The sequence below is a fragment of the Neolamprologus multifasciatus genome, chromosome 17 (genome assembly GCF_963576455.1).
Source record: "Neolamprologus multifasciatus chromosome 17, fNeoMul1.2, whole genome shotgun sequence".
NCBI lineage: Eukaryota > Metazoa > Chordata > Actinopteri > Cichliformes > Cichlidae > Neolamprologus > Neolamprologus multifasciatus.
Window position 1 is genome coordinate 4,428,522 of NC_140455.1, and position 24,520 is coordinate 4,453,041.

The 24,520-nt window shown below is 41.4% G+C and overlaps 1 protein-coding gene across 2 annotated transcripts; it reads right to left on the reverse strand.

Moving 5' to 3' along the window:
- Positions 1-24,044, reverse strand: sult4a1 (sulfotransferase family 4A, member 1). Of its 2 annotated transcripts, none has more exons than XM_085138994.1 (7): positions 23,676-24,042; positions 19,341-19,471; positions 16,806-16,886; positions 16,209-16,335; positions 16,000-16,094; positions 13,879-14,017; positions 1-2,952 (listed from the first exon to the last, which is right to left on the reverse strand). In XM_085138994.1, the coding sequence occupies exons 1-7, from the start codon at positions 23,842-23,844 to the stop codon at positions 2,840-2,842; spliced, it is 855 nt and encodes a 284-aa protein (XP_084995120.1). In that variant the 5' UTR covers positions 23,845-24,042; the 3' UTR covers positions 1-2,839. The 2 variants fall into 2 exon arrangements, with proteins under 2 accessions (XP_084995120.1, XP_084995121.1); XM_085138995.1 differs by lacking the exon at positions 1-2,952 and adding an exon at positions 3,063-3,142 and having other exon boundaries at positions 23,676-24,044.
- Between the last annotated feature and the right edge of the window lie 476 nt (positions 24,045-24,520).

Below are 24,520 nucleotides of genomic sequence, written 5' to 3' on the forward strand. Positions count from 1 at the left end.
CATCGGATATCACATGAAGACATTACTTTATTAATAAACCAGCAAGCAAAGCATGTCAAATACAATAAAAGGATGTCCTGAAACAGAGACAGGCATGTATAAAAACCCCAAATAAAAAGATAGGTGGAGCTGGACTTGCTAAAGCCTTGCCAATGGTTGTAAACAGTGTTACAGTAGGAAATAAGAACAATGAAAAAACGAATGTGCAGAGTTGTGCTGAGGTTGTAGTGTACATCCACACAATAAAGACATTCACATGTGTCAGGTAGAGCGCAGGGACTAGTCTGCATGAACTGCTGCAGCAACAGAGAAGGAGTAGAAGGTGCTAGACTGTTTGGAAGTGATGCTCAGGTTGATTCCAGTCTGACTCCAGTTAGACAGCAGTGCTGTTGTTGCCCTACATGAGTAGCAGAACACAGTTAATGCTGGTTATGGGTTAATATTCTGCCCACCCCTCTTAAACCTGACATTTCTGTGGTGGTACAGGCTTGATTCCCTTTGTGTTCCCTTCTTTGTAGAGAAAAAAAATGGTTATATTTTGTGCGTATGTCGCATCAACTGGCCCCACGCATGAGATCAAATGCGTGGGTTTAGCAGTAGGAATTTACGATGAGTCCAACAGATCTGTGTCCCCAACACCGATTTTTTTTGTCAAAGCTTAAAAGTAATTTAAAAAGAAATAATGCACTCTAAATGACCCTTATGCTTCAGCTCAGCTCTGGTGTGTCAGCTCTGTCATCAGGTTTTACCCCCCAGGTGACCCAACATCCATTATGATGCCCAAAACTGCCTTCAAAAACGACATATGCAAGTGAGTGCAGCTCCCCATTTAGACCACCAGAGGGCGACATTCCATTACTTTCAGCCAAATGCTTGTAAACTGCAGATAACATAACTTCTTCTTTAAATCCAGTATTGCAATTCTTTTATGTGACAAAAGCTGTTTTAGATTAATTTTATGGCATAAATATCCATTTATGTCAATGTTTCCAGACCTGACCCGACCACTACTGTGTGGATCTAGACACAGTCAAGGAATTTGACGGGGCCCTGATGTACTCAGGTGACATGTTTGAGGATTAACAACACAGTTGTCCCTCTCCACATCTCATGCACACTCACATCAGACGTGTCCAAACATTTGTAGCTGATGCAGAGCCCTCTAATCGCCAAGCAGTTTTAAACGTTAATTAATCTAAAAATAATTGTTGAACTCGCACCAAATGTGCGGGTGGATGGAGGATGGTTAATAGTTACACTGTAGTGAGTTTTACTACTTTTACCAGGACACCAAATACCCAGATTTCTGCCTTAATGACAAGTTATGCTTTCAAATTATATTAGTGGAATAAAAACGTCGTTCACAGAAAAGCTGACATTGTTCTATAAATTAAGGCTTGTATTCCCCAGTGATGCAGAAAGCAAATGTTTTATTTGTTTTGAATCGTGTTGAAATCATCGATATGCTTTCCCCTGACTCGGCCTCAGTCCACCCTCCGTTTCAAATCTGGGAGCAGATTTAGAAAACATTACAATGCTTCATATAAGAAAGCAAGGTAGCAGCTGCTGGCAGTGAGACGAGAACAACACTGGACTTTATTTATTTACAGAGCTCTTATTGGCAAACTTTATGGGAATATTGGATTTATATTTCAACTTCACACTATACTTGGTACCAAGACTGTTTAGTCCTTTAAATTTATCACAATAATACCAATGTAGGAAAATGCTGCAATAAATCGATTATGGATATTTGCATCATACTTCTTTCTGATGCAATATTATTTTAGTTTTATTTAGTTTCTATCTGTTATGATTTTATACATAATTCAACAGGTTTCTTTATATTATTTTTATGTTATGAGTCAAAGTAAATGTTTCCATGTGTGTTATAACCAGGGGGTCCTTGTAAAAGAGAGCCTGCTCTCAAAGCCGTCCCTGTTTAAATAAAGGAATTTTCTATAGATCACAAATAAAAGATCTGGCAGACTGTGATAAATATGTTTACAGTAAAAACTGCTCAAAACATTTTGTGTAATCTCAAAGTTGTTGCTCATAGCGACAACCCGATGAAGACGTTTTTTAGCATTGTAGCTCATCGTTTTGGTTTTTTCTGACCCATTTCCAGAAATACGCTGCTGCTGCTGCGCCCATCGACTGTCCTCACACAGTCGTACTTACAAGTTGATGGCGAGCACTGTTCGTCTACCTAATATTTATCATCGTTATTTTAGACCAAAACAGAGCTTATGTTTGTCACATGGCCACAGCGATAAATGACTGTGGCTCCTGAATATTCTGGACTGGTAAACATACAACTCTTTGACAACAGCTCGAGGTCGTGTCCATAATGCTGCCAAACAGCTGGTGGTTCAAAGTATCGTTTTTTTCCTTCATCTAGTGCTGACTCAACATCGTTAGTGTTGTTTGAGGACAACTATAACATGACCCCAGGTCGTCCCCGTTCATTTCCAGCGTTTTTCATCACAAATATCTGCATACAGGTTAAACTCCTGTGATGAATCCACTCACCCAGACTTGCGTTCAGTGGCTGACCCTAATCTAGTCGATATATACTATAAACACACACAGCAGTGGAGGTAGGGGCTGAGGGAGATTTGGTTTAACTATTGATTTAAAAAATTCGGTAATCTCCACAACAGTGTGACTTCTGATTTCTGCTGACACGGGATGTGAAAAGTCTTTTAGTGAGAGCTCACTGTTAGGTTGAACTATTGAACTTCAGATTGACTGAGGGAAGATGTAGGAGCTTGACAGGAAATGAGCTAGCATAGATAAGTGAGTCGGGAGGCGATACGGAGAGATGGTCAGGCGTTCCTCACAGGCAGAAGTCAAAGGTCAGGTCGGACTTCCCCATCTTCTGTCTGTATACCGCATCAAACTTTTCATTCATAGACACGGTGAAGATATCTTTCCACAGACCAACACGACCTGCAGGGGAATGGAGCGTAGTGAGGATTTTAATAAGCACTGTCTTTATTTGTGCTCAGACACCAAAACTTATTTCTGCTGCAGACTGAATGCAGCACGGCAGTGACTCACCAGTTGCAGTGTGTATGTGACAGATCAGACTGACTGTCAGCTCTAACCTAATGCAGATCAAACACCAGACTTCCTTAGACTAAAAGGAAAAAAACAGATGGAAAAACATAAAAACAAAAACAGATGACAGAAACTGTAAGTGAACATAAAAAACGAAATATACACATAAGCCAAAATGATAACAAATAAGGAAACAAATGTAAAACACATGAACACTCGTGTGAAAAACGATGCGCACCCTTACTGTTTCTGTAGGAATTAAGTAGCTTCAGGAAGCACAATTACAAAATGACAGATCAAGTATGGCTTGTTTGAAAAAAGCCTATTCTCTCTAAAATGAACTTGACCGCATTTGCAAAGCTTCCTCTGAACAAAGGACAACAGATCTGGAACAACGTCCTTTGGACAGAAGAGACCAAGTGGAAATCCTTCAAGCGTAGCAATGGAGAGGTGATGATTGGGTTCGTTTTGCAGCTACAGCACCTGGACTTGTTGCAGTCACCGTGCAGACTTCTGTATACCAAAGTACTCTAGAGTCAAATGTAAGGTCGACAGCTAGAGCGTGGCCAAAACTGGGTCATGCAACATGAAAATGGTTGGAACAGAAAAGCGTCAAGGTCGTGCAATAGCCCCGTCAAAGTCCAGAGCTCAACTCGATTGTGGAAGTAGCTTAAGATAGATATGCATAAACACAGTTCCTCCAACCTCAGTGAACTGAACAATGACATGAAGGAGTAGGCCAGACTTCCTCAACTACTGAAGGGACTGGAGGTCACACAGAAAACAGGACACTTCAAGTTACTGCTGCTAAAATAGTTCTGATGGATAATAAATCCTCATTTGACAGTTTTCTTTATGACTGTACATGGAGCTCATGAAAGGTTCGATCAAAACAAACGCAGTCACATCCTGCACAACACTTCAGTGTGCAGTGACACACTGGTGCTATAATGTTTTCATTCAGAATACATTATGTAATAATCCAAAAATATTCAATCACATAGTTCATCTGTTCTTCTGTTCTTTCTTGCTAAAATGTCATGCAGCTAACCTTGGCACGACTCATTTTTAATTTAACCAAAACAAATTAAATTAACTAATTTAACTATAACTTGGTTCTGTATTCAAACCATCGTCATTCCTGTTGAATCACATCATCTTGTTTTCTTCTGTGATCATTTTGATAAAGTTAAGCATTAAATTCTTAGGTCCCAGTCACACATACCCGGAGATCAGTTGGTGACTACATCGAACCGCTGATTCAAAAATGAGAATCCCCTACCAGCTGCAATTTGTAACTAACAGTTGCTGTGACTGATTGTCACAGAGCCTTGGTAGCTATCACCTATAACTGTCATAGATGCACTGACTGACACTAACTAGCTGTTATGTGACCATGAAACTGTAGCATGTGAGGCAAACCGGAAACATCTATTGATGAAAGCTGTATAAATTTAAATGCCAGTATAAGCCTTGTTAGCAGGCTCGTGTTCAGTGTGTTTCTCTTTGAAACCATGTTCTTAATATTTGGTCATATTTAGAAAACACCAAACCTTTAAATTAACTCTTAACATCAGCACAAACTCAGTATATAAATAATTAAACATAGTTAAACATATTCACCTCTCAACTCACCCAGCATGTTAACATTTACTGATCAGAGGTGCAGACCTGATGGAGCCCATTTTAAATAATAAATTCACAGTTAGCTTAATAACTTCAGTTGTCAGTTAAAGAGTTTCATTCAGTAACGTTAATGAAGCGAGTGATCAAAGCTCTCATTGTGATAACAAGGCTCACATTTAACAACAGTTTTCTTATGACATCAAAAACCTGCTTTCAGGCTTTGTCCAAAGAAGTGTCAGCTGTGTGTTTGTGTGTTTGTGTGTTTGTGAACAGCATCTCCAAAGCTGCACCCACAGAAGTGTAAAGTTCTGTGGGTGATTTTCTAACATTGTGCTCAGTTATGTAGACGCAGTCAGTTAATGATTATAATAATAAATAAATAAATAATGATAAAAGATGAGCACGCTGAATAAAGGGGCAATTAATGCCCTAACTTAAATCATACCATGTAATTTTTACACTGGTGTCTTTATGAAAACGCATTTAAGATAAATGAGAATCATTATGTAACTTCTCTGTTAGGGGGGCTGTGTGAGGTCCTGGGACTGAGACTCAGGTGGCGTGCAGGGTTTATCCTAAACTCTGTGTCTAACACCTGCCCCTTGCTATGTGAAGACCTCCTGTCAAGTCCCGAGTCATATGTGTTATAAATCACTGACTACGTGAGTTAAAGTAGTATTGTGCACCAAGACTCTGAGTGACTGAATTACTAAGAAGCTAATGTTAAGTAGCCTTGTGCTAACTGGAGTGTAAAGTATTGACTATGACGCTGCGTGATGATCTAAGCTCCTGAAACAGAAAGGTAATGTCATTATAGTTCACATAAGGAACAACTTTAGCTTGTATCAGATTATTAGTCCAGCTGTGAGATATATTATTAGTATTAGGTAAATTTGCATGGGTAAGCCTTTGCTCTGTTTACTACAGGTCAGTGACCTGAGACTGGTCTGCATACACAAACTCTTGCAACATAACTATCGTCTCCAGAGACATTAATAACTAACCAACACAAATCAATTTAGTTATCGCCCCTTAAAAATGTTGTCTATAAGCTCAGTGTACATTAATTTATGGTGTGTTTGACTTGTGTAATCTGCAATGCTACACATTTCCTTTGCAGCGGTCGACAGTTATAGTTAGTGATTTAGTTGCTGTCGGAGTTTGTCTGCACTAGTTTGTATTGAATTTGACCCCAAATATGATTAGCTTCGATTATCCTGACCTCTATCAGCTAATGGGAACAGCTAATCTCTTAATGGGAACAGAATGAAAAACAATGAAACTGCTATAAACAAAAGAGTTTGAATGCACCTACATGGAGCATACAGAAATTGAACTGCACAATATTGTAGTATCACCACAAGTTAACAAGGAGGTAAGCTCTGTAAGAAACTAACAGCTCAGAGCAAAGGACCAAAAAGATCTGACCCAGCTGCTACTTTCTTTAGCAGCATTAAAGGGCAGTGATTTTGAAAGAGAAGCTGCTATATAATTAACTTTTCACTGACGTGAGCAACGCATAAAATTCCATTCTTGTCGTGGTCCTGGGTCGTGCAACCCAGTGTTATTGTTTGTTTAGGTTCATTAAGTTATCCTGGCTCATTTGTAATTAGATTACCCTTGTGTTAAGTCTCCCTCGCCCTTCATGTGTTTATGTCTGTGTGTCTTATGTTGCCAAGTTCATGTTGTCGTTTCTGTCATCTCCTCCTGTCCTCAGTCTCCCTGGTTCGTGCGTCTACCTGTCATGAGTCGTGTCTGCATGGTTATGTTTAGTTCATGTCTAATCTCCATGTTTCCTGTTTTACTTTGAAAGTCTGTATTCAATGTCAGTGTATTTAGCTTCACTTCTCCTGTCCTGTCTTTAGGTTCATGTGTGTCAGCTGTGCTCCCATGTGTGGCCACTCATCATCCCTCATGTGTATTTAGTCTATGGCTGTGTCCCAATTCAGGGTCTGCACGCTTGAAGTACGCATTTTAAGTGTGATTACGTCACCGCCACGCGACGACGGCTGTCCCAATTCGAAGTGTACTTCAAATGCATACTCCAAATACCATGTATTACATACCACATACCAGGAAATATGCATTTCCCCAAATATCAAGCGTGGTCCGGTGCACGCTTCGTGGTCCCATATATCCCACAATTCATAGCGCGGCGGTGGGTGTGGATAATTTTGCCGCAAAATACGGCAGAAGGGAGCGGCCGAAAAGTGAACTGTCAGAAGTAAGTGCTGAATATGACGTCACTTATTTATGTGCGAATGTTTAATAACAAAGAAAATTAAAACATTGCTGTTGGTCACATGTCGGCAGAGTTGTGTGACATTAGTGAACAACTGTAAAACAATCATGTTTCACAGTCCTGTGGTCTCAGCCTCAGATACTCAACTAATCACAGTGATGTCATGACAAAAGTGAATGACCAACAAAACAATTTTCTCCTTCATTTCTGTCAAACAAAGCTGTATGAAACATTTCTCGCGGTTAGTATCACGGTTGCTAGGCAACCTGAGCAGCGCGACGAAGGCTAGACCGTCCCATTTCACAAGCCTCTCACTTCCGCACTTCTCGTACTTATAGTACGCGCCGTACGTAGTGCGCATACTTCAAGCGTGCAGACCCTGAATTGGGACGCAGCCTCTGTGTTTCATGCAGTCAGTGTCGCGTCGTCTGTGTTCTCACCTCCATGTTTTCACGGTCAGTCTTTGCAGTGATCACCATAGTCTCTGAGTCATCTTAGTTTGTCACAGTATTAGTTTTCCCAGTTTGGTTATAGTCTAGTTTAGTCACGCTATCCCTGCTGTGTTTGTACGCTTTGTCTTCAGCCATAATAAAGGCTTTCTGTTAAGTTCACTCCCGTCTACTCACTCGTGTACGCAGCTGGGTCCATCACACACACCACCACACGGCCTGTCTCCGCAGACCGTGACCATTCTCCTCCACTGCTTTGGGCATTTGGGTAAGCTCATCGTGGTAGGATTGCCAATCTTCTACCAGAAACTGCATTTTCTGCACTTATTCATGGAAATGTAAAGTGGGCAATGTCCTGTAAGATTTGTGTTTTCCTGGTGCTCTTTCTTGTTTGCAGCATTTGTTTGAATTTGTTCTTCTGTGTTCATTCATTTTTCCAGGTATTTTACTCTTCATACTACACACAGACATAATGTAAACAACGGGAGGCGTTGCTTTAGGTTTAGATGCACAAACTCAGAGCAGCACCAATCTTAACAGTAGAGTCTGATATTCCTGCACTCTATTCCTCTGCATACTCACAGAGATATCAGTGGGGGTGAAATGGACCCTTTGGTGGGTCACTTCTGGCCTACAGTCTGTGGACCCCTGTTCTAAGACGTTACACAGCCACCACTAGTGGTGACATATTACAGCTGCCTGCTGGTTTGTAAACCAGCAAGTATGTCCTGTTTTTACATTGTGTCTGTGAAGGTTCTCAGTCATCCAGGTCATCGTAGTCTAAGGAGCTAGCAAAGAAAAGCGTCTGGACTTCTTTAAGTTGCTTGAAGACGTTTCACCTTCATCCGAGAAGCTTCTTCAGTTCTAAGGTCAAATGGTGGAGAGTCCCAGATATAAACCTGGTGGGAGTTTCCCCCCACAGAGGGACAAAAGGACCCCCTGATGATCCTCTAATCGCCTGAGCCAAGGTGTGGAACTGGGTGTGAGTTTCAGGTGAGTTCATTGTGTATCCTGGCCCCACCTTATCATGCGAATTCCTGAGGTCAGATGGCCCAGGATGTGAGTGGGTGTTAAGGTGTCTGGGGAGGGATCTCAAAACTGGATTATAGATGGCAGAGAGTTGGTGTCGTAAACCACCGCCTCTGTTCAAAGATGGTCGCTCACAGTGGACATAGATGCTTCTTTCACTCCTCTTTCAAACCATCTGTCCTCTCTGTCCAAAATGTGAACATTGGCATCCTCGAAAGAGTGACCTTTGACCTTTAGATGCAGATGGACAGCTGAGTCTTGTGGAGGTGGCTCTTCTATGTTGTGCCATGTGCTTGTGAAGTGGCAGTTTGGTCTCTCCGATGTAGAGGTCTGGGCGTTCCTCGCTGCACTGTACAGCATACACCACATTGTTAAGTCAATGTAAACTGGGTTTAATATGGACAAATTTATTAAACCCCTCAAAACATGACTATCCAGAGTTGGGACCAGGAAGCAGAGTTGCAGTCTTACACGCCTCTCTGCAGCTTCTTTCCTCTTGCTACCCCCCCAAAAACCCATCGCCATAGAGACTGTGTCTGCTTCCAAAAAGACAAAAAACAAACTAAAAACCAGCAACAAACAACTTAAACAATCACAAAGAAAGAACAATACAGTATCCACATCTGAACCAAAGAGTAAAACAGTGAAATGTGGATTATTAAATATTAGGTCTCTCTCCTCCAAGTCTCTGTTAGTACATGACTTAATAATTGATCAACAAATTGATTTACTCTGCCTTACAGAAACCTGGTTGCAGCAGGATGATTATGTTAGTTTAAATGAATCAACACCCCCGAGTCATTCTAACTACCAGAAATCTCGAAGCACAGGTCGAGGGGGCGGTGTGGCAGCAATTTTTCACACCAGTCTATTAATTAATGAAAGACCAAGACAGACTTTTAATTAATTTGAAAGCCTGATGCTTAACATTGTCCACCCCAGCTGTGAAACTCAGAAACCAGTCTTACTTGTTATCATCTATCGTCCACCTGGGCCTTACACAGAGTTTCTGTCTGATTTCTCAGACTTTATATCTAATTTAGTTCTGAGCTCAGATAAAATAATTATTGTGGGTGATTTTAACATCCATGTAGATGCTAAAAATGACAGCCTCAACATGGCATTTAATCTGTTGTTAGACTCAATTGGTTTCTCTCAAAATGTAAAAGAACCCACCCACCACTTTAATCACACTCTAGATCTTGTTTTAACATATGGCATAGAAACTGAACATTTAACAGTGTTTCCTGAAAACCCTCTCCTGTCTGATCATTTCTTGATAACATTTACATTTACAATAATTGATTACGCAGCAGTGGAGAGTGGACTTTATCAAAGTAGATGTCTTTCTGAAAGCGCTGTAACTAAGTTTAAGAATATAATCCAGCCACTGTTATCATCGTCAATGCCCTGTACCAACACAGAGCAGAGCAGCTATCTGAACGCTACCCCAACAGAGGTCGATTATCTTGTTAATAATTTCACCTCCTCACTACGTACGACTCTGGATACTGTAGCTCCAGTGAAAACTAAGGTCTCTAATCAGAAGTACCTGACCCCGTGGTATAATTCTCAAACACGTACCCTAAAGCAGATGACTCGTAATCTGGAGAGGAAATGGCGTGTCACAAATTTAGAGGATCATCATTTAGCCTGGAGAAATAGTTTGTTGCTTTATAAGAAAGCCCTCCGCAAAGCCAGAACAGCTTACTACTCATCACTGATTGAAGAAAATAAGAACAACCCCAGGTTTCTCTTCAGCACTGTAGCCAGGCTGACAAAAAGTCAGAGCTCTGTTGAGCCAACCATCCCTTTAACGTTAACTAGTGATGACTTCATGAACTTCTTCACAAATAAAATTTTTATCATTAGAGAAAAAATTACCAATAATCATCCCACAGATGTAATATTATCTACAGCTACTCTTAGTTCCATTGATGTTAAGTTAGACTCTTTTTTTCCAATCGATCTTTCTGAGTTAACTTCAATAATTACTTCCTCCAAACCATCAACGTGTCTTTTAGACCCCATTCCTACAAAACTGCTCAAAGAAGTCCTGCCATTGATTAATTCTTCGATCTTATATATGATCAACCTATCTCTAATAATCGGCTATGTACCACAGGCCTTCAAGGTGGCTGCAGTTAAACCTTTACTCAAAAAGCCATCTCTAGACCCAGCAGTCTTAGCTAATTATAGGCCAATCTCCAACCTTCCTTTCATATCAAAAATCCTTGAAAGAGTAGTTGTCAAACAGCTAACAGATCATCTGCAGAGGAATGGTTTATTTGAAGAGTTTCAGTCAGGTTTCAGAGTTCATCACAGCACAGAAACAGCTTTAGTGAAGGTTACAAATGATCTTCTTATGGCCTCTGACAGTGGACTCATCTCTGTGCTTGTCCTTCTTGACCTTAGTGCAGCATTCGATACTGTTGACCATAATATTCTATTAGAGCGATTAGAACATGCTGTAGGTATTACAGGTATTGCACTGCAGTGGTTTGTATCATATCTATCTAATAGACTCCAATTTGTGCATGTAAATGGAGAGTCCTCTTCACACACTGAGGTTAATTATGGAGTTCCACAGGGTTCGGTGCTAGGACCAATTCTGTTTACATTATACATGCTTCCCCTAGGCAGCATCATTAGAAGACATAGCATACATTTTCACTGCTATGCAGATGACACCCAGCTCTATCTGTCCATGAAGCCAGATAACACGCACCAATTAGTTAAACTGCAGGAATGTCTTAAAGACATAAAGACTTGGATGGCCACTAACTTTCTGCTTCTTAACTCAGATAAAACTGAGGTCATTGTACTCGGCGCTGAAAAGCTTAGAAATATGGTATCTAACCAGATTCTACTCTGGATGGCATTACCTTGGCCTCCAGTAACACTGTGAGGAACCTTGGAGTCATTTTTGACCAGGATATGTCCTTCAACGCACATATTAAACAAATATGTAAGACTGCGTTCTTCCATTTGCGCAACATCTCTAAAATTAGAAATATCCTGTCTCAGAGTGACGCTGAAAAACTAGTTCATGCATTTATTACTTCCAGGCTGGACTACTGCAATTCATTATTATCAGGATGTCCAAAAAACTCACTGAAAAGCCTTCAGCTAATCCAAAATGCTGCAGCAAGAGTACTGACAGGGACTAGAAAGAGAGAGCAGATTTCTCCTGTTTTGGCTTCCCTTCATTGGCTTCCTGTTAAATCCAGAATTGAATTCAAAATCCTGCTCCTCACATACAAGGTCTTAAATAATCAGGCCCCATCTTATCTTAATGACCTTGTAGTACCATATTACCCTATTAGAGCACTTCGCTCTCGCTCTGCAGGCCTACTTGTTGTTCCTAGAGTATTTAAAAGTAGAATGGGAGGGAGAGCCTTCAGTTTTCAGGCCCCTCTTCTGTGGAACCAGCTTCCAGTTTGGATTCAGGAGACAGACACTATCTCTACTTTTAAGATTAGGCTTAAAACCTTCCTTTTTGCTAAAGCATATAGTTAGGGCTGGACCAGGTGACCCTGAATCCTCCCTTAGTTATGCTGCAATAGATGTAGGCTGCCGGGGGATTCCCATGATGCACTGAGTTTTTCCTTTCCAGTCACCTTTCTCACTCACTATGTATTAACAGACCTCTCTGTATTGAATCGTATCTGTTATTAATCTCTGTCTCTCTTCCACAGCATGTCTTTATCCTGTCTTCCTTCTCTCACCCCAACCGGTCGCAGCAGATGGCCGCCCCTCCCTGAGCCTGGTTCTGCCGGAGGTTTCTTCCTGTTAAAAGGGAGTTTTTCCTTCCCACTGTCGCCAAAGTGCTTGCTCATAGGGGGTCATATGATTGTTGGGCTTTTCTCTGTATCTATGAAGCGCCTTGAGGCGACATTTGTTGTGATTTGGCGCTATATAAATAAAATTGAATTGAATTGAATTAAGTCTGTGTTTTGGCGTTTTGTCTTTCGGGTGAACCAGTTTTTGTCTGAGTGTGTTGCTGGGTCTGAAGTACACCGGGATGTCATGCTTGGAGAAAACTCTCCTGAGTTTCTCTGATACACCGGCTACATAGGGGATGACAATGTTGTTGCGTCTGTCCTTCTTATCCTCCCTCGCTGGTGTCTGATCTTCTTTTCTGTGCCTCTTTGCTGACTTTATGAACGCCCATTTAGGATAGCCGCACGTTTTGAGTGCTTCCTTTACATGTGTGTGTTCCTTCTTTTTCCCTTCAGGCTTAGAGGGAACATGTTCTGCCCGGTGGTGTAGGGTCCTGATTACTCCAAGTTTGTGTTCCAGACGGTGATGGGAGTCAAACAGGAGGTACTGGTCCGTGTGTGTGGGCTTCCGGTAAACTTCGATGTTGAGGTTGCCGTTCTCTTCAATGTGCACAGCGCAGTCCAGGAAAGGCAAACAGTCGTCCTTTGTGTCTTCCCTGGTGAACTTGATGTTTTTATCCACAGCGTTGATGTGCGCAGTGAAGGATTCCACTTCTTGTGTCTTGATTTTGACCCAGGTGTCGTCTACATATCTGTACCAGTGGCTGGGTACTCTTCCTTTGAAAGAGCCAAGAGCCTTCCTTTCCACTTCCTCCATGTAAAGGTTGGCTACAATAGGTGACACGGGGGAGCCCATGGCACAGCCATGTTTTTGTTTTGTCATTTGACCTTAGAACTGAAGAAGCTTCTCGGATGAAGGTGAAACGTCTTCAAGTAACTTAAAGAAGTCCAGACGCTTTTCTTTGCAAGCTCCTTTGACTGTTTTTACATTGGTATTTATGTGTCACCCTTAGCCCCACTTGGAAAATAGTTCAAAATAATACAAATAATAGATAAAAATACAACATCAGACACATTTCATTTTCTCCTGATTAATCAACTAACATATTGCATCATATCTATGCAGGTAATCACCATACATACAGTCAAACTGCCTATTCAGAAGACTCAATGAACCTCCAGAGCTGTAAACTGAACATGGAAATCACAAAAACTGCAGTTCCCTTTACTTGCCGATAGATAAGATCCCCTCTTTATAAGAACCTTACCTGAATTACATCCACCTGGATATTTGAGTTAGTGGCCTTGATTAATGAGTGTCTGTAGCTGGTTCTGATAGGCGTCTGCTAAGATGGGCGTCTTCACTGTGTTTGCATGATTTGACTAATTATGGCTTTCTGTGTGAAGATTGTGTTGCAGTTTTGATGGGTGCATTCAGTTGCTTTATTAGTCTGTAACTATTTGTGGGGTTTTTTGTTGCACCCATACAGTTTATGGAGACAACTCGTGAATATAGCTAACTAGTGTTAGCTCTTAAATTAGCACTGCTCCCTCTACTCAGAGTGTAGAGCCCTAAACCGATGGATGGTGTCTCAGTCGGTATGTGCATGTTTTATGCTGTCTGTGCCCAGAACAAAATAAGCCAACTTAGCAGATGAAAGGGACTGAGCGTTGCTCTCCCACTCACCTCTGCACATGGACAGGGCCTCTGAGTTGCAGCACTGCTCAATGAGCTGGTTGCAGCTCTCCACCATGCCTTCCAGCTGAGCCTTGTCACAGGAAACACCCAGGAAACGTGCCAGTTGTTCCACTAATGTCCCCAAATCCTGAAGAGGAGAGGAAGAAAAATCTATGAAAGCAAATGTAACAAACCAACACAGAGAAAATGTTTTGTTGTTAAAATAACGCTGATGCATGATTCTGCTTTCTTAATTATAGCTGGAGAAAACGCACGGTTACCCTACGCGTACACGGTCTTGGTGAGAGAGGAACAATAACTACGAACAATACAACTGTTCCTACAATTGTAATCAATTAAGGAAAACAACTGCATATATAGCAAAATGATTCTTCCAAAGAGATTCTTGGACTCTTTCTGATGTATTCATGGATGCTTGTGTTTCCTCCTGCATTTGACACGCATCAATCCTCCCTCCCCTCTTTCTGTTGCCCTCGGTGTGCTGAAGGTTGAGCCTCCATGCATCGTGAAAAGTTTTCATATTGTGACGTCAGTGACATTGAACTCGTTCAGATTACTCCTCCAGCTGGGTACCTGATGAACGGTGTATTTGGATACTTGGTACTTGCAGCTATCCTGTGTGTCTTCTAAGATTGGTCTGCCTGACCTTAGAGTCCTGACGTACTGTTTTATCAATCAGTAGCTGTGCCCTGAACCTCTGATGTTATCTATGCCCTTATGCGTTGATACAGGCTGGTAAGTTTCACGCCCATAGAGCATAAAAAAGAGCATAAACGTCAAATAGATAACAAATGAATGTGAAATATCAAAAACATATTATATAAACACATTTAAAACAGATTTTTGGTTTAGTTGGAAATATTCCGCCTCCAGCTCGCACTGGAGCGGCTCGCAGCCGAGTGTGAAGCAGCGGGAATGAGGATCAGCACCTCCAAATCTGAGGCCATGGTTCTCAGCCGGAAAAGGGTGGAGTGCCCACTCCGGGTCGGGGATGAGGTCCTGCCCCAAGTGGAGGAGTTCAAGTATCTCGGGGTCTTGTTCGCGAGTGATGGGAGAAGGGAGCCGGAGTTCGACAGACGGATTGGGGCTGCAGCTGCAGTGATGTGGACGCTGCACCGGTCCGTTGTGGTGAAGAGAGAGCTGAGTGTAAAAGCGAAGCTCTCAATTTACCGGTCGATCTACGTCCCCACCCTCACCTATGGCCACGAGCTGTGGGTAGTGACCGAAAGAACGAGATCGCTGATACAAGAAATGAGCTTCCTCCGAAGGGTGGCTGGCCTCTCCCTTAGAGATAGGGTGAAAGGTTCAGCCATCCGGGAGAAGCTCAGAGTAGAGCCGCTGCTGCTCCACATCGAAAGGAGGCAGCTGAGGTGGTTCGGGCATCTGACAAGGATGCCTCCTGGGCGCCTCCTGGGTGAGGTGTTCCAGGCATGTCCCACCAGGAGGAGGCCCCGGGGCAGACCCAGGACACGCTGGAGAGATTATATCTCTCGGCTGGCCTGGGAACGACTTGGTGTTCCCCCAGATAAGCTGGAGGAGGTGGCTGGGGAGAGGGAGGTCTGGGCTTCTCTGCTTAGGCTGCTGCCCCCACGACCCAGCCCCGGATAAAGCGGAAGAAGATGGATGGATGGAAATATTCAATGCTTCTTGATTTTTATCCTATTGAGTTCCTTAGTCAAACTACTAAGAGGGCAAAAACTACCCACATGGAAAAGATATTTATAAATCTTATAACGTTTGTATCTGTCTTGTGTGAAACTTGTATGAAAAGCATACAAGAGTGAAAACAGATATAAGATCCCTTGAAAAGTTATATAATGAAACTTGTATGTTTTGGATACTAAAACAATATATGAAAGTAATGAGAAAGTGGCCACTTTCATGAGTAAATCATATAAGTTTTTACTATTTCTTTTCCATATGGGTATGTTCAAGGCCAGAATGCCTGCTCAGAAAATCCAGGCACCATAGGAGCAATTTCCCCCTAATTTACTGCTACGTTGACACAAAACTCAGTAAAGTCATCTGTCAGGGGCAGACAGCTGGGTGTAAGTTTCCATGAACTAGCAAACAGATGCTAAAAGGGCCCAAAAAACATTGTGACATTACCTTGTACATGTCTTCGTATTTCAAGAAAAGGACATTAGAATCCATACGGTGTTCCCAAAATTCCTGAACATGTTCAAACCAGGAACCATATCCCACTATAAAGGAAAAGTATCAATCAGTGAGATATGGGGACTCGACAAATCAGGACAGGGCTTCTATGGAGTGGATTACATGAAATGACCAAATCTTCTATTAATCTATATACTCACGTTTATCATTCATGAAGCGCCGGCAGAATTCCTGGAAGGTTCCCCGGTAGCTCATGGTCCTGAGAGAGCGGTGAAACTGGTAGTAGGATACCACCAAATCCTTAGGGTTACGAGCCATGTAGATCACCTGAAAGAGCGCAACAGTACTCGCTGTAAACAGGAAGTATAGATTTAACCCAGTATCACAGCAAGGCGTGTAACAGACACGCTGGTCCACCGTGTCCATTTCATGGACAGAAGTTGCATTACCAGCAGTGGGAGATGATATATTTAAAGTCTGTATTGAGCAAAAGACGTGTGACGTACATTTCAGGGTGCTTAAATGCCAGAAACGATAAAGCTAGGCAGCTAAAATGTATCCACATGTAAGAGTGTTAATAATGTCTAAACACTTGATTATTTTCATGTTGGCTTGAAATGGAATATCTCCATCTGATGTTTTACTGCAGCTCCTGCGTGCACGTGCATTTCACACTTTGGAGAAAGCGGTCTATTTGACTTTTTGTCGTGATACTAGGTTGATATATTACCTATGTGTTTTAGTGAAATAAAAAAGACTGCTGAATCTCCGTTTACTTGTTGATTTGATGAACTAACCTTAGCCTCTCCATTGTGCATGGCTGTAGGGAGGAATCGATAGGGAAGATGGCTTTTGATCAAACGAGGTGACGACAGCTCCTGTGAAAGACAAACACAGTGAATCTGCACTGAACCCATCATGTCCTACAGAAAACTTGTGCAACTCTGTACATTTGTCCAAGAAATCTGCAGCTTTGTCTCATATAACATTTTACGACCCTGGAAGAGGTCCTACAAAAGTTCCCCCAATAAAAATCTTACTAACACCAGATGAGGTCATTGTTACTGGTGGTGAAACAAAAACAAACCAAAGAGCAGCCTGATAGACAACAACCTTACTGCAGCATTAGCATCAGTTTGATGGTGCTGGTCAAACATAGACCACTACCAGCATCTCCTTATGTTATAGATCTAAACAACACGTTCTCACTCCCGAGTAGAGCAGGGCGATGTGACCAAAAATATTTATCACGATATACATTTGAAAATTTGTGATAACGATATAACTGACGATATAATTGACACTAGACAAAATATTTTACAACTCCTCAACTTTATTAGTGCAAAATAAAAACCACCAATGTATTTTCACTTAAACAAGCAGCTGTTTTTATGTTCATTAAAGTTATATAAAAGTTTAACAGTGCAAATGCAAATTCCTCGCTGACAGTTTAACCAAAAGGCATTTCCAGTGGCCGACGTATCCTCAGCATAACCATGTATAATAACCACAAAACTTAAAAAGAGGTTATACACACACAATACGGTAACATTATGTTGAAGCACAGTACGTATCACTCCACGAGGCTCCACCTACGACAGCCGTAATGCTCCGACAATCCATCAAGAGGTGCAGCTTCGTAGCTTAGCAAAGTCGTACTGAAACATTTGACAGATTTTCGAGCGCCGTGGACATAAAATCGTTTCGAGGTCAGTAAACACAACCAGAGTTCATACATAAGGCACACGAGATTATAAGGGGCTCTGTCGACTTTCAGAAAAATCAAAGGATTGATTTTAAGTGCGCCGTATTTTCCAAACAACACGGTAATAACGACGGACCGCTAGCATGCGCTACCAAAAATAGTGCTTTGTTGTGTATCTGACGGACGAAAGCTAAACCAGTTCCACACCAGTGAAGCTGCAGCATTTTTACAAACCAGTTCTGGTTCATCGTTTCATTCAAATCCGATCTGGGTCACTTTCGTATGTGGTCCTGAATCTGAGACATATCTGATGTTTCAGAAAGCGACTGCTGTTTGATGGTCATGTCGCATTAAATCCGTCTTTTACGTCACTGACACGAGACAGACGCCAATTATCAGCGCCTGAGAAGACATGGTGAACGCTTCCTGTCCATCCCGTGTAGATGTCAGTGAAACTGTTGGGAAGACAACGTTGGAGAAACGTGAACATTTTATTTGTACTGTATAATCTGCAGATTCTGACAGAAATCTGTAACTATGCTTTGAAGCAGCGCTCCTCTAAAACAGCAATAAGGATCATTATTAGGCCAAATGTAAATAACAAAATAACTTTGTTATTGGGAAAAATTGGGAAACAAAGTCCAAAACAAGGGTTTATATTAAGGCCATCAGTCAAACAATACTGTTGCTCTGGTTCTAAACAGAGCGCGTTGTGTGTGACGTCTTCTTTTGCGCATGCGGCCGCTTTGAGCGTTCACACTAGAGCGCGTTTGCTGTCACATTTTATTTGTAGTGGGAACGAGCAGACAAAAAAATCGGATTTGATCAAAAAATTGGAATTGAGCATCAAGACCTGCAGAGTGAACAAATGACGAGATCGGAAAAATTAGGAAATGTGAGAACCATTTGGAATCCATCCACACATGTTCGTTCATTTTCCTCCAATCGCTTTGGAAAACACTATTATTATGTTATTATGTTATGGTTAGAGCTGGAATACGTGGCTGGAACGTCTTTTACCGTGGGACCGTCATTCTACTGTATTTCACCCATAACCCGGCGCGTACCTTAAGAACGCCGAAGGTCACCTTTCGCGTTCCTCAGGAACGCCGTGGGACGTGACAAATCGTTACGCTTCGGGAGTGAGAACGGGCTGATCTAAATCAGCAGTTAGTTCGTTTTAATGTTGTCATAATGTAATCCACACAATTATTCATTCCTAAATCTATAGGAATAAACAGCCTGTGAGGAATCCTTATCCAAGGGACAAGATTTTTAACTTTCAAGTTCCCATTTGTAGTCTCAGCTCAGTTAATGCAAATAAACAGCATATCTGGGAGGTAAAGGTGGGATTTCATTTGCAGTAATGTAATTTTCAAACTTTTGGTAGTTATTTGATGACTTTGCTTTTTATTACCTTTTCTAAATTATCTGCATTTATAAGCAAGACTTATGACAGTAAGTCTTGAACCAGTTACCCATTAACATGGCTGCAGTGGAAGGCTAAGTTAGCAGACTAGATTTTGCATTGTTTTACCAGATCGAATAACTTAATCTCGTCTGCTGCCTTGGTTCTAAACTGGTTATGGTGCTGAGTGTCTGCTACTGTGATGTCAGTGACTCCTACCTGTATGATGTCCAGCCCAGGTTGTGGGTATTCTAAAACAGGCAGCTGTTCATCAATGTTCATAAGGCCAATCTCATCAGGGTCTGCTCCCTGACTCACTAGATACACAACTTCCTGAAGTAGACTGGTGCCTGCAATGACAGAAAAGACAATCAGGGGACAATGACAAAAGTCAAACTGCAGCATGAAACAGTGAAAGTTGCTGGATCCACAGCTGATGAGCTTGGATTAATTCAAACTAACTATTGCCTAAAGACAGAGGTAGCTAATTTCTTCCCATGTACTGCAGCAGAGAACACCCAAACACTCTTTGAGGTCTTAATTCATCCATGGGAACTCAATGAGTCACATGTAAAAGTGTCTGCGTCACTAAAAGACATCTTGGAAGAAATTATTTACTGTTTCCACTTTTTCAATCACCCTAATCAATTACATTGTAACCTTTTAATCACTAGTTACAAAACATTACCGTTCTCACATTATTAATGTCTTATTTGTTGCCAGTCCAAAGATTTATGGGCAGTTTGGCTCTTTTGGTTTGCAGATATGCTTTGATGTGTCAGTCCAATCTGATGGTGCACTCTGATAGGCTTCTGCAGATCACACCATGTGAAACTTGAAGGACGCCTCTCTGTTAAGCAATGGGAAAGGTCGGCATTTTAACACGATGCAATCAATTCATCCCAGCTTGTTTCTTAATAACTTAAAGGCTTGTCAGTGTTCTACATTACCGGGTGATATGAATAAGACTGACTACTCTCACTTAGGGAAAAATTAAGTGAAGTTAGCCACACACTGGCTTTGAAACCTAATAAATTGCATAAGAAAGTTTTTCAGTAAAAGCTTTCTTGTTCTAAAAGAACATTTTTATAACACATTAGCAGCAGTTATGTAGTGTGTTTCACTCCTTAAAGGGTTGAGTTGTATTTGATAGACGAAAAAAATCATTTGCGGCTTACAACTAAAAGTTTAAAAAACCTCTAGGAGCCTGGGAGACAAAGATTAACAGAGGACACTGTTTTCATAATAACAGTTCTGATGTAATTCAAATGATGTAACAAATTTAGTAACAAAGAATGAAAATAATTTATCCAAAATCCTAGAGATTCTGCAAAAAAATCATAAAGAACTAATTTTTCTGGAAAGCATTAATTTGCCTGCACAGAGTGTATAAATCAGCCAAAGCTTGAATGCAGATCATGACGCATTAAACAATATAAAATAATATAAACTGATTTTGTTAACTGAAACAGTAAGTCTTGGTGAAAGATGAAAACTGGAGCCCATCGTGTGTCTGGATTGCACCAGCAGCAATGGCAATGAGTTCATTTTCAAACTGGATCCTCATTCAATATGATGTCATTCTGTGATAACTGGTAACCAGGACGGGTTACCGGTTTATGTTTTTAGTACAATGTGTTTAAAGGTTGAGCATGTCAGCAGCCTAATTTTGACAAGTGCTTAATGTTTCAGTCACATATCTGCTGTGACTGAAACATTAGAAACTGCTTGGAGCAAATACTTCATGCTCACAGGCGCCTATCGGGCACCTTATTGTCTTACCTGGGGTACCAGAAGCTTAAAACAAGAGTCAAAAGCAGAACAAACTGTTTGTCATTGCCAGAGAAGATTTGACAAGCTTTTCATAGGTGCAACTCACGCACTCAACTTTGCATTTTCCTTGCAAATGTTGCACGATTTTGAGGGAAATAAACAGGCTCTCCAATGATATAAGATTTACTGCCAAGAAGCATTGTGCTGAGTTTGTGTTATATTATGTTTGATATTATATGTGTTTCTTTTTTCTGGATGCATTTTTGTTCAATTTTGATCCAGATCAGTAGCAGGTTTTAATTTAAATACATCACAATGCATATTTCATACCTCCTTCCCAGTGAAAAATTAAAGTCCTTATCTTTATTTCAAATTCTTCACTTGATTATAAGTGAACGTATGGTTAGCATATGGATATTATGTTTGGAAGTTTCACTCATCATATGTTTAACATGAGACTTTGACACTGGATTCCCATAAAGCTGATGGAAATGCTAGAGACAGATTAAAGAAAGAAAGACCAAATCAGTGTAACACAAACTGACAGAGTTTCTAAATGGATGGAGCATAAAGCTGCAGGATACTCAGGAGCACATTGCAGACTCTTCCACCTCTTTCAAACTCTGCTGTTTTCCAGTCTTTCTAACTCCTTTGACCATGTGTTTAGAATTTTTGCCTAAAGTTGCCTAACGCATGTTTTAAGGAAAATGAACAGTCATGGCTTAAAGACAGTTGTGGTTTAAAAAGGGGAAACAAAATCCCTGATAAAAGTTCAATATGTTTGTGGAGCCAGACCTCCTGATTGCACTAACTTCAAGGATGTGCAAGTATACAGTATGACACATGAAACAGACCTAGGTAATATCATATCGCTCACCCCCTCCCTTTGGTTTATGGAGTGCTGCTAATCCTATTGGCTAAGACGATCACATGTAAGCCAATGGCATCATAGCTCTGCAGCATCCCAGCCATGTGGCCTGACATGTGCTTTCTTTCTCCTATGCACCAAAAGACTACAGATATATCAAGCTTGTTTAAGCTTAAAAACAAAGATTGCTTGGATGCACAAAGTTGTAACTGGTTAAAATGAATATTTGCAGAATATTGCAGAGAACCTCAGGAGACCAGCTGCGTGCCAAGGACACCAAGTTCTGCTCAAACACTGTTTTGGTGTACAAATGTGACGGATCATTCCTGATCCTGCTGTGATAAACTTATGAAAAGGATCATTCTTGGCATCTATTACTGCTGTTCCCAATAGTTTTAGCTCTGGTGACCTTATCAAACGTCACTGGCTCTAATCCAGGGGAAAAATCACTACTTTGAAATCACACCAGTGTTCTCTGGAGATTTCTGAGTCTGTGCTTCAGTTCTAAGTGAGTGTGTTGGGTTGTTGGGTGTATTTGTAACTTCTGAGCCATTATCACTGTATAATAGGCACTAACAAATAAACTAGTTTAATGATGCTGTGCTGAATTTGTAGAGTTCTTCTGAAGTGTTCCTGTGACTGTTTGTTTTTTAAAGAAAAGTATAAAGAACTTTAGTGTGCGATACCAGTGTTTCTTGTCTTGTCCAGCACACTGGATCAAAAAAAATGTTTGACATTGAACAAAATAGTGCAGTGACAAGATCTGAGAAGACATGTGCTCCTGTCAAGTGCCTCTGTGGCTTACAGCTATCTGTAATGCATGTAGGTGTGTGTAGGGTGGTTAAAGAGGCGAAACTAAATGAAAACGACCCTTTTAATATGTCATTGGTCTAGAGTACCGTTAATCGTACATTATTACATTGTTCTATTTTATAATGGACTATATTATTATAGCTAAAGCTAATTATCTTTATGTAAGTCAGTCTTATGGACAACAACATTAAAATGTGATGTTTCACACACTTTAATGAAGCTGTAATAAAGCAACAGTTATGATCCCAAAGTATATAGTAGTATAACTATATTTTGCTTATAAAACCTAATAATAAGTAAAATAATAAGTAAAATTTGATTTTTCCTCAAAGGTTCTGCTTCATTGACAAATGCATTTATGATCAGATATTCTGATTCCTGTGGGCCCCATCAACCACCCTGTGACAAAAACTTTCAAAACATCCCCGATGGTCACCACCCCGTCCTTTGGGTTGCTTTCCTCTGCTGTGCTACATAGAAATGCAACTAAACTCTGAATATTCAAACTCCTTCTGCAAGCACTGCTCCAGCTGCCCACCACCTGTCACATGACCGGACCCACCCAGCGCACAGCAGGGCACGACGCATGCAGCAGCGCTGCGCAAAGACACGCTGAGGATAGATGTAAACACCAACTTCTGGAAGTGCTCATGCGAGTGAGGTGGATGATGAAGGCCACAGTAGCTGTGGAGGCTGCACGGATGTGTTTCAGCCATTAATCGATCTAATCAGTCTGACTCATTTATTTGCTGATATTTGATTATGAAGTACGGGCTGCTGATGCTACGTGTACATGCTTGATAGAGGCCTATAAAAAGTAGTTCTACTGCACAAGCATCATAAACGGATATCGTCATCCACCCACTGCAATAAAGTGAACGGATTTGCAACTCTCACGATACCGTGATACCTGCGTGCTACGCAAAATGAACCCTGTGACTGATACTAGATACGGGCTACCTGTGCATTCGTGTTTTATTCGTGTTGTTAAACTTTGATAATAACAAGAGAGGCCTGCAGAAACTGCTGCAGTAGCGAGCAGCAAGAAATGCGAAGGCACAAAGACACTCGTGCACAGGGTGGTGTGGTGGCTCGTTTACCTGACTTTGGGTACGTCACAATCCATATGTCGCTACTTCTAAGGGAGAAGTTGGCGATTTCCTCCATCTTTCCCCTGCAGAAGGGCGGCAGCCGCACTCCATCAAACTCGAAGTATTTGCTCTCAAACTCAATCGGCGTGCTCGGCGTATCTGCCTCGCTCTCGGCCATCGTCGAAACGAGCCGCCAGTGCAGGAAAAAGAAAACGCGCACACCCACGTGAACAGCTTTGTGTGCGTGTGGTTTGGTGTATTTAAAGGTAAGAAGATGATGACCGTGATGAGGTTGCTTGAAACAGCGTCGGGATGCTGTGGCTCGCGGCGGAGGGCGGAGGAGTTGACCCTCAGCCAATGGCGCAACAGAGAAGTGATGTAATATGCGTGCATGAGAACCAGCATCAGGACCACTCAGCAGGCACGAGGATGCGCGCGCCCTGCAGAAGCAAACTCGTTCCACAGATGAAACAGAACTATTGGGCTGTGAGGCTGGTGATGATGACTGCATGTTGTGTTGATACAGCATGACGTCGGGTATAGATCGCATGGAGCCAAACACAAAAAAGAAAACCTGCTCCAGAGACTGGTGCACTAGCACCCCTCTCAGCAAGACAACGACCTAAAGCAAACAACCAGAACACTTCTGGAGTTATTGCATGATAAAGTTATTCAATGTGGTTAAATAGGACCTGATGATAGCAGGTTATAGATAATTTCCATCAATTATGGCAGAGCTTGATTGGATCTATCAGGAAGAATGGGATTAACTGCTTAGATGCAGGTGTGCAAAGCCTGTGGAGTCTTACATAAGAATGCTGGTAAAGTGATTTCTAGAAACTACTAAATTATTT